General features: G+C 43.2%; 1 protein-coding gene across 2 annotated transcripts in view; it reads right to left on the bottom strand.

Moving 5' to 3' along the window:
- Zbtb10 (zinc finger and BTB domain containing 10) overlaps positions 1-16369 on the bottom strand; it is a 34688-nt gene extending 18319 nt beyond the window's left edge. For both annotated transcript variants that reach the window (XM_057790794.1, XM_057790795.1), the window contains exons 1-2: positions 15329-16369; positions 2012-2894 (exon numbers count right to left, since the gene is read on the bottom strand). In XM_057790794.1, the coding sequence (XP_057646777.1) occupies positions 2012-2894; positions 15329-16285 (1840 nt within the window). In that variant the 5' untranslated portion in view covers positions 16286-16369. The remainder of the gene's footprint in view (positions 1-2011; positions 2895-15328) is intronic.
- Between the last annotated feature and the right edge of the window lie 301 nt (positions 16370-16670).

Genomic DNA, 16670 nt, shown 5'->3' with positions numbered 1-16670 from the left:
CACCACGCACAATCATGATACATAGATACAGATGCAAGTGGAACATCCATGCACATAAAATAAAAAAAAAAAATAATGAATTTTTAAAAAATGTACAAGAGCCTTATCCAACAGCATTTCTCTTTTTTTCTTTTCAAAGCAAGAACCCTGAATCTAATTTCCTTTGTTTAGTTTTTTTTCTGACCATTATCTATAACCATTTGTAACCAACACTCTGTTAAGCAAAGACAAACATTAATAATCCATTTTTTGCTAACATAGACAGTTCTAGGCTATTTCCTGCTAATTGGGGGCACTGATAATCTTGTGAGGACCCAAAGAAAATTTAATATTATTCATTTCCACATCATTATTTCTACTAGTGAAAACTAACTCAAATCCAAAAGGTCAAAACCCATTTCCCAGGCTTGCCTTCTGGAAAGGAAAACAGCTGTGACAACGTGCAGGATGGCTCAGTGGGGAAAGGTGTTTGACTTGCCAGCCTTACAACCCAAGTTTGATCCCTGGAACTTTCAGAAAAGTGAAAACACCACAAAGCAGTCCTTTGACTTTCACATGTGTGTGCTATGCTTTTACACAAACACACATACACAGAGAATAAAAATAATAACTTTTAATACAAAGTACTCCATCAAGATGGGCGGTGGTGGCGCACACCTTTAATCCCAGCACTCGGGAGGTGGATCTGAGGCCAACCTGGTCTACAAGAGCTAGTTCCAGGACAGCTAGGACTGCAACAACAGAGAAACCCTGTCTGGGGGAGAGAAAAAACAAAACAACAACAACCAAAAAACCCCATTCCATCCTCATTATACAAATCACACACCAACAGGCATGGGTTGTTTTTGGGGGGGAGGGTGTTTTTTGAAAGTGCCTGTGGGGGAACTTGCTATGTGGACCAGGCTGGCCTTGAACTCAAGAGATCTGCCTGCTTATGCCTCCAAAATGCCAGAGTATATGCAACCCTATCAGTTCAAGCAGGTTTTGAGGTAAAACAGGCATTTTCACACAATAGTGCACAAACTTAAAATATGGGAAATCTCAACCCCCCTCCCAAGATGTTTCAAAATTAGGAACAGCCAATTTAAGTCCATTCTATCTGTATTCTTTAGCAGTCTTCTACTCCATTTTTAAAAAGGTCTTTACCACCAATATGGCATGTATATACTCACTTAATATAGTGAAAACAAAGCCCTCTTTGCCATATGTCTGGAAAGGAAAACTAAAATTCTTCAAAAACAAACAAGCCCCACCTCCTAAACTATACAAATTATATATAACGAGACTCAGGTGACAACTCAGGACCTCTTGCTTCTGAGGCCCAGTGCTAAACAGAGCAGCTCTAAACAAATTAGAGTTATCTGAATTGGCAAAATTCTATAGCGATAAATATGCTAATGTTAACTAGCTCCTACAAATATTTCAAAAATACAAAAGTGATTAACTCTACACACGACAACTAAACACTCCCTTCTAGTCGTGCTAAAAACAGGGCAGAGGCTGCCCTGCAGGAGCCATATTCTGAAGGGTTCAATTTAAGAGTTTAATCCAAAAATTTTCCAAATTGTTATAAAACAAAAGCAAGCTCTACAACCACTTTACTTTCAGTTAACTGATTTATTAACTGTAAGTTACTAAGATATTTACTACTTATAAGATAGAGCTCTTGTTGAATGAGCTGCCAAACAGTGATGTTCAACTGGCTAAGTTTATTAAATGCATTTCTGACTTAGAGACAGCTTCATCTCATGATGTGTTTACAGATATAACCTTATCCTACGTCAAAAAGTATCTGATTATGCAATACTTAGTTATTAATAAGACAGACAGTACTTTAGTTACTACCCAATCTAAAACTTTTAAACTCACACACACACACCAACAAAAAACCCCCAAATTTGAGTACCCCTGTTCTTATTACTATTCATGATTAAACATTTTCCAACTAAGAAATGATTTTTGAAGTACAATCAGAATGAAAACTAGGTACCTTTGCACACATGACAGTTACCTGGTTCTTCCTTGATGAGTAGGGTGTTATTTTCTTCTGGATAGGCAACAGGTGGCTGCATCACTGAGCAATCTTCTACATTTGTTTCATTATTAGGTGGTATATTATAAACAAATCTCTTGGTAGTTTGGTTTTTCCTCCTTGCTTTGCCAGTCTCTTGAGAGCTCACATTATTCCAAATAAACACTTTTGTTTTAACTTGAGATTCATTTTCAGCCAATTCAGGAGAAGCATCCTGGACCCAGTTACTGTCACTCATCTGGTAGTTTTCTATTTGGCCCTCGTCGACATTACAAGCATCATTTTCAATTTTTATACTACTTGCCAAATTGGTAAGATTCCGTGTCGCCCAGAAGCTGGCGATCTTTTGATCCCTTGATGAAGTCAGGCCATCTCTATTAACTGGTTTCCTATTATTATAGTCCACAACCACAGACTCTGGAGCTTCTGACTTAATGCTTATATTTAAGGCATCTTTAATGAAATTTCGGCAAGTTTGGACAACTTCGCTCATTTGAAGGTAGCTGGCCACTGTCATCACTTCAATGGCATTTTGGCTTGTGAGCACCAGGTTCCCAGAATACAGGAAGTCCAAGATGACTGAAAAACCTTGAACTGCAGCAATATCTAAGTGGGTAGTATTGTTTTGGTTAGGGCTTTCTTTGTTTGAAACACAATATAAAGTCTTAAAGAAACGGCTGCCTGCAACCAGGATGTTCTTATGAGCTTTAAAGATTTTCCCGCTCACCACAATGCTGACATCACAAAGAATATCTTTCTTTCTCTGCTCATCTAGTTGACGAAGAAGTTGATAGCAATAAGAGTTCTCATTTGGCCTACTATTAAAGTCACAGTACCCCTCCTCTGACGGTATTTCTGACTCCTGTAATTGGAGGGAAAACATTAACATTAAATTTTATTTACATTTTAAAGCCCCCAACCCAAGGAAAACAAATGTAACTGTCAAAATAAATAGTTAAACACTCAAGTATATCAATTCATGGATAACTATATATATTTTGAGACAGAAGTGTCCGCTATACTAAACACTGGGAGGAATGCGACTCACTAAATGAACAATTCTTACTGAGGATCAGCAGGACGTCATTGGTTCCTCTTTTCAAATATAAACTAAGGATATGAATTAAGAAACTTTAAAATGAAAAGAACAATTATTTTCTTAAAATTTTCATTTATGAGAGAATCAAATTAGTCTGTTTTATCTCTGATAGGAAAGCAGAAGCCTTCCTCTTCTCATTAAACTTAAAATCCTCAAGTTATAACACCGTAGGCATATCACCTTCCCTAACACTATTAGGTAGTTAAAGTTTAAGTCTGGGCAGACACTGACATAAATAGTTTAGGCCAATGAAGTTAATTAAATCTAAACTTGTAATGTTAAGACTGGCAGGAGAAAACCTGCTTCCACTATGAGTATATTCAGTTATAATTCTAGTCAACTTTCAAAATGTTTTCTCTTTAGGGTCCCAAAATACTATCTCATCTATAAGGTGATTAAAAGTTCCTGAATTCAAGAGGGTTCAAGGTATATAAATTTTACTTCCCATGATGCAAACAGGTATTCGTTATAGTTCTATTTAGCATGATTCCCAGAGAACAATTAAGCTAGACATTGTGGCCCGAGCCTATAGTCCCATCACTGGTGAAGCTGAGGCAGGATGATGAGGCGTTCAAAGACATCTGACTACACAGTGTGTTTGAGGTCAGCCTAAAAAGGAGAGGGACTGGGGCTGGCCAGCCTAAAAAGGAGAGGGACTGGGGCTGGGAGCTGAGTTCAAAGCCCAGCACTGCAAGAAAAACAAAACGTCATATGACACAGGGCTGGAGAGGTGGCTCAGTGGTTAAGAGCCCTAAATGCTCCTGGTATAGGACCTTGGTTATAAATTCCCAGCATACACACGTGAGCTCACTACCATCTGTTAACTCCAGTTCCAAGGGATATAGCACCCATCTTCTGGGTGCAGTGCAACTGTATCTCGCCAACACACACACACACAAATACAATCTTAAAAAAAAAACCAACCTACATGATATAAGAGTATGATCTAATTTCAGAATGTGTGGCCTTTGGCAATTCACTCTCCCTGTCGCCTTAAATGATAGTGATATTAACAACATTAGTTCTAATTAATAACTGTGGCTTCATTCAGGGAATAGGTAGGCAAATGCTCCAGGCAGAGCCCTATATTCCCCATCAACTTCATATTGCTTTGCACTATTTCTGCACGCTTTCCAATTGTTAACAGTCAATAAATAAATAAATAAAACCCACAAATGCCCAACAAAGCATTAGCACTCTAGCACACGAAGTGCTCCCAGGCCTGTGGACTAGTATGGACCTGGAAACCTGCGGTACAAATAGCTGCTGGAGTGGTTGGTGAGTGGACAGCACAGAGACTCAACTGCAGTCTACCCTTGGTTTCTTGAGGTTATTCTACTACAGCAAACCTCCCAACCCATCCTTTTACACCACAATCTTTTCTAGACTGTACATTAGCTATTTCTCTTCTACTAAAACTCTAACAGTCAGGAATAAAAACAAATGTATTTATTCATTAGAGTAAGTTTAACTTTTTGCTTTGAAAGAGAGTGGGGTTTCAAAAATGAGAGGATAGCTGAGGAATGCATGGTACAATGAACTTCTAATCCAGCACTAAGGCAGAGGCGAGTGATACAGTGAGATGCTTAGTGATGGGTGCTTCCCCCTTCCTGCACACAATATGCATGCATGATGTCCACCCGGGTTCTAAGAGGTTATTTTTAAAATATGAATCTTGTATATAAACCACATTACAAAATTTCCAAATATTTAGCATAAGTGAGTAAAAATATTTGACTTATGTAAATAAATGCAAAAGACAATTCTAAAAATGTCTATAATAAGCGTTGTTACAACGTAACTTTGAATAAAAGAACCAATCACACTGACCTGATAAAAAAACCCTGGATCCTTTTAAAAACAGACTACCTGAATAAAATTCATCAACTTACCAAAGCTCTCCACAGACAGTAGGAAACACAAAAGAGAAAGTTTTTCTGGTTGCTGTTGTTGTTTGGTTGTTTGTTTTGGTACAAACCTAGCTTTAAACTGTCAATGGTGTATATCTGGCTAATATAAATGGACTCATTTGATTGGTTCTACCTAGCAGGTATTACAGTAAAGGTTTGAATCCTTGGAAGAAGTAAAAGTGTTCAACATTTGACAAATGTGGCAGCACTTCTATGAAGGCTCCGCGGAAGCAGTGAATTACCATTTAAAAGCAAACAACTGCCGAAAGTTTAAATAACAAGCAGTGTGACACACAGACCTGTAATAACAGAATTGGGGAAGCCAAGGCGGGAAGTTTAGTTGAGGCCAGTCTGAAATATATAGTTCAGTTAATGTGTGGGTGCTGGGAAGGTGAACCCAGATTCCTCTGCAAGAGCAACAAATGCTCCTAACCAATGAACCATCTCTCCAGATCCGCAAAGGGCTTTCTCAATAGCTGTTAGACATAGCATAATCCTCCAGTAAACAGGCAGTGTAAAAGGAAGTATTGTAAAAGCAGACATTGGTGTTATTCCATAGTTATATGAGAAAACATGGTGGTTACAGGGTGTTTGATTTGTGCAGTATGGCTGTGTTGTAGGTATGCTTTTGACTGGGGAATTTTTTCAAAAAATAGGGACATTTTGTGTGACAAATGCAACAAACCTTACATAAATAGGCTACAGGACCCAGTGACGTAGCTTAGAACAGCTGCAATAATTAGATAGAACTACTGCCAATTATGGCTTTTACTTTCTCCTTTTGGATGGGATCTTACTATATTATTCCTTTAATTCTAGTTCCAGGGTATTCAACTCAGGGGTTAAGAGTACTGGCTGCTCTTTCAGAGGACCTGGGTTCGGGTTCAATTCCCAGCACCCACATGGCAGTTCACAACTATCTGTAACTCCAGTTCCAGAGGACACTGACACCCTCACACATACATGTAAGTGAAACACTAATGCATGGATCTTTATATAAAGAATATAGGGTAAAGCAGGGCGATGGTGGCCTACGCCTTTAATCCTAGCACTTGGGAAGGCAGAGGCAGGTGGATCTCTGTGAGTTCAAGGCCAGCCTAGTTTGCAGAGCAAGTTCTAGGACAAGTTTCAGAAAAACCTTGAAGAAAGAAAGGAAGGAAGGAAGGAAGGAAGGAAGGAAGGAAGGAAGGAAGGAAGGAAAGAAAAGAGGGTAGGAAGATGAACATTCTAAACAAATGAGATATTTGAAAAGATAACTAAGATGGTCTATAGCATCCTTAAAATTCTAGATTTATTTATACGAGAACTACAAGGTGTCCAATGCCCATAAAGCACAAATAAGCACTTATCAAATTTCTCACACATAAATGTGTCTCACTTCCATCAGATTTATAAACAAGCAGCACACGCCTGTAGGGAAGGAGAATCACAAGGTCAAGGCCATCCTGGACTATATATAGGGCTGCAATAAATTAAATAAGAGCTGAGCCTGATGACAAAGGCCTATAATGGTGGCAGTGACTGGGGGTAGCTAAGGCAGGAGTATCTCAAATTCAAGACCTGTGTGGGTTTTGGTTTTTTGAGACTAGGTTTCTTTGTGTCGATCTGGCTATCCTGGAACTTGCTATGTAGACCAGGCTAACCTCCAACTCACCACATAGACATGCCTATTTCTGCCTCCCAAGTACTGGGACTAAAAGCATGCCTACCATAGCCCTAGGTTCAATCCCTGACACCACAGAAATAAATCAAATTATATCTTTCAAAGGGCAAGCACCACTGCTACGGATGCATTACAGAATTTATGAGATAGGGTTTCTTTGTGTAGCCCTGGCTGTTCTGGAATTTGGCATCGAACTCACAGCAAGCCATCCACCCGCCTCTGTCTCCCAAAAAGTAGGATGTGTGTTTTGTGTATATGTGTTTGTGTGCTGTGTGGTGGAACCCAGATCCAGGCTTAAAAAATTAGGTACAGTATTGGATTGGCAGACAGACTCAAGAGATGACTATGGTGAAGAGGGATCAATACTACAGAATTAAACAAGAATTACTGTGACCAGTGGGAACCTACTATTAACAGTGTTAATACAGTAGCTCAATCGGCAGAGAGCTATCTGGCATGCATAAAGTCCTGTGTTTGATCCACAGCATTGTATAAAACTAGGCACAGTGGCAAACATCTACAACCCCATATGGGACAGGAAGATCATTAGTTCATCCTTAATGACAAAGAATGAGTTCAGGGGCTGGAGAGAGAGAGCTCAGTAGTTAAGAAAGAGCGTTCGCTGTTCTTGCAGAAGAAGTGGGCTGGCTCAGTTCCCAGCACCCATACCATGTCTCACAGTCTGTAACTCCAGTTCCAGGGGATGGATCCTCCACCCTCTTCTAGCCTCAGCATATGTACTAGGTATGCATGTGGTTCCCATCCATCCATCCATCCATCCATGCATCCATCCATCCATACATGTAGGCAAATACTTACATCATAAAATAATTACTTTTACATTTAAAGAAAAAAGCATTTGAGGCCAGTCTTTACTACATGAGAACTTTTCTACAAAAAAGGGTGTGTGTGTATAATGTAAGGTATTTAGAGGGAAAAAGACATGTTAATGGAAAATAAGACAGCCTAAGTGATGAGACATGGGAGAAAGAACAAATAAGAACTCGTACTTTCACCATTCTTCCTTGAAGAACTATACTCCAACTTGCAGACCACTTAATAGAGCCCTAGCTAAGTCACCTTTTATGGTGAAGGAGAAAAAGCTTACCGTAATTAAGCAATAAAACCTCATCATAGCTTATCAAATCATTAACAATAAAAAATTAGCAAGTATTTTCTTTCTCACTCAGAATTTAGTCATTTTATGATAATCAGCAGAAAAAAACAAATTATTTTCAGCAATCATCAATATATAAACTTAAAGTACTAAAAATTCACTATTGTTTGTTTCAAGAACTCACTAGGAACAATATAGAGAGAAAATTTCTGCTTCTAAGTTTAAAAATAAAATCCAGTTTCTAGGATGTGAGAAAAAACAAGGCCATAGCAAACATGTCCCCAATCTTCTGGTGTTGGCAAATTCAAGAGCTGATGGGAAAGACACAGCTCTCCTCTGTAGTCTGTCCTCTCCATGGTGGCCTTGTGGGATGACGCTATTCTCTTAAACACCATCCCCAGAAATTCTACTTCTGTTTCGTTTATTTTGTTTAAGGCAGGGCTTCACTATGTAGGCCTGGAATTCACTATGTAGAACAATTCAAAGATCTAGCTGGGAGTAGTGGAACGCCACACCCACTATAAATTCTAATTCCGTGTTTGGGGAATGAGAAGGTGAGTGTCAGGTGGTTAATACCCTGGCATCTTTGGTAATTAATTATATATGCATTATCCCAGCTTCCTTCTCAAATTCTAAACCTACATATGCATTATGCTGGTGCCTCCAGAAGCACATACACATCTGATTCGTCCCTACTTAAAATGGTGTTGTTGCTCGTTTGCTAACAGAATACAATGCAATTCTTTTGTTGTTTTCAATTGGTTTGACTGAGACAGGGTCTCACTCTGAACTCCCACAAACTTCCTGCTCGAAACAATGTTTAGGATGGTAGGTATGTTCTACTGTACCTTACAACGCCATCTTTATTGCATGAAAAAGATCCTTCAAGATCTGGTGATCTACCTGTTAAAACCTAATTTGTCACCCTGCTCAGGAATTAAACAATCCATCTCTCAGGCATATCAGCACTATTTTCACTCTCCTGCTGCTACTTCCTTCCTCATGCAACTGCATTTGACACCCTTTCCTCCTTGGTCAAAACCTAAGTTAGCAGGAAGGACTCATCAGCCTGAACGGTAGTATCTTCATTTTTTTAAGTTTTTACTTTTATTTTATGTACATGTGTCTGTGTGAGGGTGGCAGTTCTTGGAGTTACAGACAGTTGCCATGTGGGTGCTGGGATTTGAACCTGGGTCCTCTGGAAGAGCAGTCAGTGCTTTTAATTACTGAGCCTTCTGTCCAATCCCCAATGTTCTCTATTTCTACATGGTCACATTTCACTGTGGCTGCTCCTTGAGGGCAGGGAAGTCTTTCAGGTTTACCTCATGTCTTGTACCCACCTAATACAGGAGAAAGATGTCCCTTCTAGATATATAATAATTATACTTCCACACAAAGGAAATAAACCAGTTTTATGAATCAATTACAAATTATACAATGGTAATTTGATAGATCATAGCCTCATCTTTCATACTAACTTTCCCTCTCAGAAGACTTTCAAGGGTTGAGGAGGCATGGATCAACATATATCAAGTCCCAATGCAGAATACACCAGCTGTGGTGTTAGAAGTCTCGCACCTCAGTGTTCAGGAGGTGGAGTCAGGAGTTCATACAGAATACGAAAATAGGTTTGGGATACATGAGAGCCTGACTTAAAGACTTTCAGGACCCACAAGATGTCTCGGCAGCTGAAAGCACAGTTTGACACTAGGTCCCAGTGTAGGAAGGAGAACCAACTTCTGAAAGCTGTCTTCTCCACACACACTCCCACACACACCACATATGCACACACGGAACACAATAAAAAAAAAAAAAAGACTTTCAGAATTCTTCCTAAGTTGTTAAAAACTAGCCAACCAAGTAAGAGTAAACACCAAGCAACCTTTGGGACTTCCCGTTTCCAAAGCCCTACCTCACCTTCCTCTTCTCCACCTGACAGCAATGCACTCCAACCAGTAATTTCAATCACAGCACTAGGCTGAATCCACTGTTTAATTTCTGGAAAGGTTAACTAAACTTACAATAATAATAATTTGGGTGCATGTCGTAGGCTTAGCAGACTGCAGAGAGTTGACAGAACGAGTGATTTGGGCTCTGAGAATTTCACAATCGGGTAGAAAGTGCTCTGAACCAAACTACAGTGGTAATCACTGTAATTAAAGCAATTTTAAAATCTTTCTGGACCAAATGGCCAAATTCTGAATGAGATAGTTCTTGAAATTGACTCGGACACACTTCAGCACCAAACCAGTAAGTTTGTCTCAAGGACACTTTCCAATGGAGGGTCTCCTCTTACTAAGAAAGCCTCAATACAGATTCACAGAGGATCTTAAGGAATCCTCCCCAGGGCTGTGGATGTAGACCAGTGGCACTTGACTAGCTAGTATCCATAGGCCCTAGGATCAAAAGACTCCACCAAATAACCTCTCTCCAAACCAGGCATGGTTTTCCCATCGGTAGTTCCAGCAACAGTGACAGAGGCGGCAGTACAACAATTTGAAGCCAGGGCCCCAGATTGCCAAGCTGGTAAGAGTGCTTATCACACAGCCTGACAGCTAGTAGTGCAACCCTTAGAAGGTCACAGCTGAGAGACTAACATCTACAAAGCTGTCCTCCAAACCTCCACACGCATATACACAAACGTTTTAAAAATAAGAGTTTGAGGCCAGCCAAGAAACCCTGCCTCAAAAAACAACAAAACCACAAACTACTGCCACCACCAAAACATTTCTCCTTAGCAGTCCTTAATAACTAAAAAGACAAATATGCCACCACCAAAACATTTCTCCTTAGCAGTCCTTAACAACTAAAAAGACAAATATGAACTCCAAGTGCAGTAATACTCTCCTAGAGTTCTAATCAGATCAGAGGCAGATCACTGGAGGCTTGGCGTTCAACCAGCCCGACCACCAATAAAAAAACTAAAAGAACTTTTCTTATTTATATGAAGCATGAGAAACAGGTCCTAGCAAGGAACGTGTCTGTAATTCCAACAGCTCAGGAGGCTGAAGCAGAAAGATCACAGGTGCAAGGTCTTGTAGGGTAAGAGTTGCAGGCCAGCCTAGGGGATACCTGGTGAGGGGCAAGAGGGCAGCTAAAGACACAGTTCAGTGGTAACGCTCTGATCTAGCTTGTGAGAGCCCCTAGCTTCAATTCCAGTTCCTGACCTCCAAGGAATGAGAAATAGAATAATAGAAATAAACTTTAGTAATGTACTAATACCTGCCTGAATTCTCAAAACTCCAGCACATTCCTTTAACCCCAGCAACTCACGGGAGTTCAAGGCCAGTCTAGTCTACAAAGTGAGTTTCAGACCACCCATGACTATGTCTCAAAACACTAATGAACAAAAACTCCAGCGTGGTGCAAGCTGGGAATCCTGGCACTGAGACTGGAGTACTGGGATCTTCTGTAGGACACTAGCCTGCGCTTCAAAGCACAGTAAAATCCTGTCTTTAAAAACACAAGGGGCTGGAGAGATGGCTCAGCACTTGCTCCTCTTTCCCAAAGGGTTGGAATTTCATTACGACCACCCACATCAGGTGATTCACAAAAGCCCCTGGACTCAGTTCGGGGGTTTCTCATGTCTCTGACTTCCTCAAGCACCTGCACTTATGTGTACACAGCCACCTCACACCCCATACACACAACTACACATAATAAAAATGAAAATTAAAAACTTACAACATACAGTCTTTTAATAGAAAAAAGAGACCTTCGGGTGCAGCTCAATGGTAGAGTGCTTGCCTAGCATAAATGAGGCCTTGGATTCGATCCTCAGTTGTCAAAGAAATGAGAGCTGGTGTGTTGACACACGCCTTTAATCCCAGCACTCAGGTGGCAGTTAGGCAGCTCTGTGTTAGTTAGAGGCCAACCCAATGTTCCAAGTTCCAGACTGCTGGGGCTACAGTGAAACCTTGTGGGGGTAGGCGGGAAGGAAAGAGGGAATAAGGAAGCAGGTGGTGTGGCGGTTCTTCTACAACTGAAGAACACCATAGACAACAGGCAGGGTGACATGAATTCAAGGTCAGTCTGAGCTAGAACGTGAATCCCCGTCTCAAAAAAAGGAAAAAAACCTCCATAGGAAGGAAGTAAATCTAGCTTACAGGGTCTAACTATGTAGCCAAGAGATCCTGCTGCCTCTAGTTCTGGGGAGTATGCCATCATGCCCAAGTCAAACTCAATTCTTCCCTAATTCTAGAACTCTCATACAGTGTTTGTTAAGATTGTGTCTTGACTTGCCAGGTGGTGGTGAGCACGCCTTTAATCCCAGCTCTCCAGGAGGCAGAGGCGGGTGGATCTCTGTTGAGTTTGAGGTTAGCCTAGTCTACAAAGTAAGTTCCAACAGGCTCCAAAGCTACACAGTGAAACTCTGTCTCGCAAATACAAAATAAAAGACTGTGTCTTGGGTAGCCCAGGCTAACACACACACACATATCCAAGAGCTGGGATTACAGGCATAAGGTAAAATTTATTTGTACATAAGAACATTTTTGTATGCATATGCATCACATTCATCTTTCATGCCTGTTGGAGCCCCTGGACTGGAGTTAGGGATGGTTGTGAGGCATCGAGTAGGTGATGTCAATCAAACCCCATCTCTGAAGAGCAACAAGTGAGTAATAACCACTTAACCACTGAGCCATCTCTTCAGGCGCCATTTCATTTTTTAAATAAGGAAGCTAATACAAGATACTCTGTGAAACTTATGAATGCCCAGGCTGATGATGAGCCTTGGTCTTAGGAAGTATAAATCAAGGGCAACACCATGACAAAGTGGCTTCAAAACTGATGACACTGAGAGACTTTGGGGCCAACCTGTGCTAAAAGAGAACCTGCTGAAATAAGGGTAAAAGAGGACACTGATGAACAAGAGATCAGAAAATAAAGAAACCTTGGGCCTGGGGTGTGAAGCTTAGCAGTAAGAGCCTAGCAAGTGTAAGGTCCCAGATGAGATACCCAGCACTGCTTAAATCAATCTAAAGCTTCAGCGGGGTGTGGTGGAAATGCCTGTAGTACCAACATCTGAGAAACAGGTAGGGGACCAAAGAAGGGTGAGGCCAACCAGGTCAGTCAGGACTATAACAAGGCACTATCTTAGTTTAGTAAAATAAGCATGACAATAAATAGGGCTAGTGTTTACTAATTATGTGTAGATGTTTAAGAATTTTCCTACAGAGAAAGCGGAGGATTAGGACTCAAGACCGACCCTAGGCCCTCACAGACTGTGTTACACTGCCTCCTAGGTGAGGAAAGGTGACAGGGCAATGACCACCACAACAAAACAGCAAATTCTGCCCAAAGTACTAGGAAACTGTCACTAATATTAGCAAGGGAAAGAGTTTCAGGTGGCTTTTTTTTTTTTGAAGAGCAAGCTATCCCTCAAACTAAGGTTAGCTACAAATTAAGAAAAATGATTGATCAATTCAAAGTGGTAACACCTAAAATTCAATCAAGGAGACTAATATATAACCCCTAAGGATTTAACAGAATGCTCTAAAAATGTGGATGCCTCCTAGATCACATTAAAAGGGACTGTCATTAAGGGGATGGGAAGGGGTAGGTCAAAGATCAAGTTTAGTAATTTTTTTTTTTTTTTAAAAAAAAAACAACCTAGGAATGAGCTGAGATCCAGGTAAATAAATGCCTGCAGGATACACCCATAGTAGTTCTACCATAAGGTTATCCAACTAACTCCCTCTCCCGGAGATACGGATCACTGAGCAGCTAATTATAATTTTCAGTCCCATTCATGTTTGCCTACAAAACAAAATATTCTTGGTCCACTGTAGACTAAGAAAACACAATCCATTTTTTAAAGTTTAAAATTTCAAAATTCTTAAGTTTTTTTAAAGTTATAAATAATAACCTACTAATATATGAAAAACTCAGCTTTCCATTTCCACAAGCCACATCTACCATCTTACTAAATACCTTCAGGTATCTATCACTTAACTCTTTAACGCCTGAAATGCATCTTCTGTAAAACTGAAAACAAAATTACTGTCCAGAGTAATGAGAATGAGCCTGGCACACCTACAACAAGACAAATGTTAGTGCCTCTTCTCATTACAATATCCTTTATAGGCCCTAGTCTCAGCTGTCATCCAGGGTTTAAGGCAATTTACTAAAAATGTCTAGGCTTTACATTCTTGAAAAAATAAGCGACCTTCAGCCAGGCGTGGCGGCACACACCTTTAATCCCAGCAATCCCAGGCAGAGGCAAGGTGGTCTGAGTCTGAGATCAGCCTGGTCAACAGAGTGAGTTCCAGGGCCGTCAAAGTCACATAGCGAGACCTTCATCTCAAAAAAGTGATCTCCCTTGTAAGATTTAGAAAAGTAATTTCTGAAAATATCAAAATCAATCCAAACAAACCCCATTTCCCTGCCTTCTGGAGAAAACAAACATGCTTTTAAACCTAAAGCCTCTGATAGATGAGCTGATTACCTGTGAGCCTAATAAACTACATAGTGTACTATGATGAGCAACAGGCTGGCTCCCATCAACGCCACAGGGAGGTACTAATACCTGAATGCTGACTTCCTAAAAATCAATGACTACCTAGCAATACAAAAGGCTGACACCACAGGTCGTCTGAGACATAGGAGTTCAAAGGAGAACTGATCAGTATCTGCTTGACTTTAAAAGGGCTATCAAAATGGTTAGGTTATTATTAGACTGTTTTAAGAAAAGAAAGAATTGCTTTGTAACTCTGGACTGCCGGGTTTTCCAGGGAGTGAATGATGTCCAATCACTTCACACTAAACACTTCCAAAGACGAGCTTAACTCTTCATGTATGCTACCCTGAACAAAGTTTGTGAAAAGGGTATGGAGAGAGTCTTAGAGAAGAAATGCGGACAAAAGCAAGCAACTAAAACTAAAATTACTTTACCAAGAGCGTTCACCAGAGATGGACACCGTAAAATTACTCACGTTATTCAGCTACCTCCACATTTACATATGCCTCTCATATTTCACATTATCTCGACCTGACATGAGAATTTAAGAGGGAACTGCCAGTAGCACCAAAGCTGAAGGAAACTGCTTAAATCCATTCCTCGAGCTACTTCTAGCACTTTCGTGTGTACCAACACAAGGCTGTTTGTTCTAAAATCTGCTCTGATAAAAAAAAAAAACAAAACTTTTTGACCGAAAGTCAATCCTAAAGTTAAAATCTCTTTCGGATTCAATCTCCTAGACAAACGCTTAGTCATTTAAAAAAAAAAAAAAAGATTAAATCCAGCGCTATCATTAGAGAACTGTCGTTCCACCCCTCCCCCAATACATCCACAACTTTGGAAAACTTTGTTCCCAGGCTTTCTAAACCCCTACGCAGAAGCTCCCCCGAACCTCTCTCGATGGGAACGACGCCTTCACCCGGAGGATCTTTATTTTTTCTTAATCCGCTGTAGTTTTAGTCTTTCTCACTGATAAATCTTTCCCGAAAGATCTCCAAAAATTAAAAGAAAAAGAAAAAAAAAAAGCAAGAGCAGGATCTACTGTACCTGGGCGTTGGCTTCGTGGAGTTTGTGCTCCGTGGAGACGTGGTGCCTGAGGAGCAGGGTCTTCTTGTAGTTGCGGGTCCCTCGCGAAAGCTCGTCGTGCCCCACCGGGGACAGGTCCGCGCCACCGCCATCCTCGGGGGGCTTGTGGCACCAGCCGCAAAACATGAGGCCGGTATCCCTGGAGTAGCGCAGCCACGGGAAGTCCTTGAGCCAAGAGGTCTGGAAGGAACACTGGAGCTTCTGCAGGAGGGACTTGGGCCTCGCGAGCGGGAAGTGCTGGACAGCCTCTCCGTCGCCAGCTCCCACACCGCTGCCCTCCGCGTCGTCCCCGCCATCGCCTCCCGACCGCCTGCTGCTGCCGCAGCTGCCGCCTTCCGCCCCACTGCCGTCGCCCGGGCTCGCCCCCTCCTCCTCGTCCTCCGTGCTGTCGCTCAGGGACGCGCCGTCCTGCATCAACTCCTTCCCCTCCAGCGCGTCCAGCTCCAGCTCCACGGCCGCCGGCCCGCGCCCATTGAAATGCCTGAGGGGCCACGCCGAGGTCTCCGGGCGGCCGCGGCTGCTGCCATTGTTGCCGAGACCCCCGGCGCCTCCCCCGCGGAAGGCCAGAGTCCGACGGTTCCTTTCCGCTAGCAGGGGGCCCCCCGCGCCGCCGCCCAGCGAGGCGGGGCCGCCCGCGTCCTGAGGGAGCAGCAACTCCTTGGCGTCCTCGGCGGCGGCCGCCCCGGCGGAGGCCTCCGAGTCCTGGGGCTCCAGGCCCTCCGAGTCCATTTCCTCGTCGGCCCCGCGCCCATTGGGCTGCTGCGGCGCGGGCGGCGCGGGCTGTCGCGGCTGCGGCTGCGGAGGCCAAGCCGAGGCCTCCCCGCCGGCGTTATTGTTCGTGGGGCCGCCGCCGCCGCCGGTGATCAACCCGCCTCCTCGGAACGCCAGCGTCCTGCGGTTCATCTCACTGAACGACATGGCGCGCGCCGCCGCCGCCCGGTGCCTCGGCTCGCACCCGGCCTCGGGCCGCGTCCCGCGCGCTCGCCGCGGCTCCCCCAACGTCTCGCCCCCGCCCCCGCCCCCGCCCCCGGCGCTGCGCCGCTCCGCGCTGCGCTCCCGCCGGCCCGGCCTCACCCTCCCGCCGGCTGGCGCTCGCTCCCGGGCCGCCGCACGCGTCCGCCGCCGCCGCTGTCCCGGCCGCGTCCTCTCCGCCCCGCCCCGCCCCGCCGCGCTCCGGGCAGCGTCCCCCGCGGGAGAGGTGGGCGGGCGGCGGAGCGGCGAGCCGGGGCGCGTGCGGCCTTCGAAGTTGAGGAGGAGTGCGGGCGGGCGGGCGCCCCTCCGCTGCCCCGCTTCAGCGCCGCGC

Source organism: Chionomys nivalis, chromosome 16 (genome assembly GCF_950005125.1).
Source record: "Chionomys nivalis chromosome 16, mChiNiv1.1, whole genome shotgun sequence".
NCBI lineage: Eukaryota > Metazoa > Chordata > Mammalia > Rodentia > Cricetidae > Chionomys > Chionomys nivalis.
The sequence above is the reverse complement of the archived record's forward strand: the minus strand, read 5'-3'. Positions and strand labels throughout refer to the sequence as shown.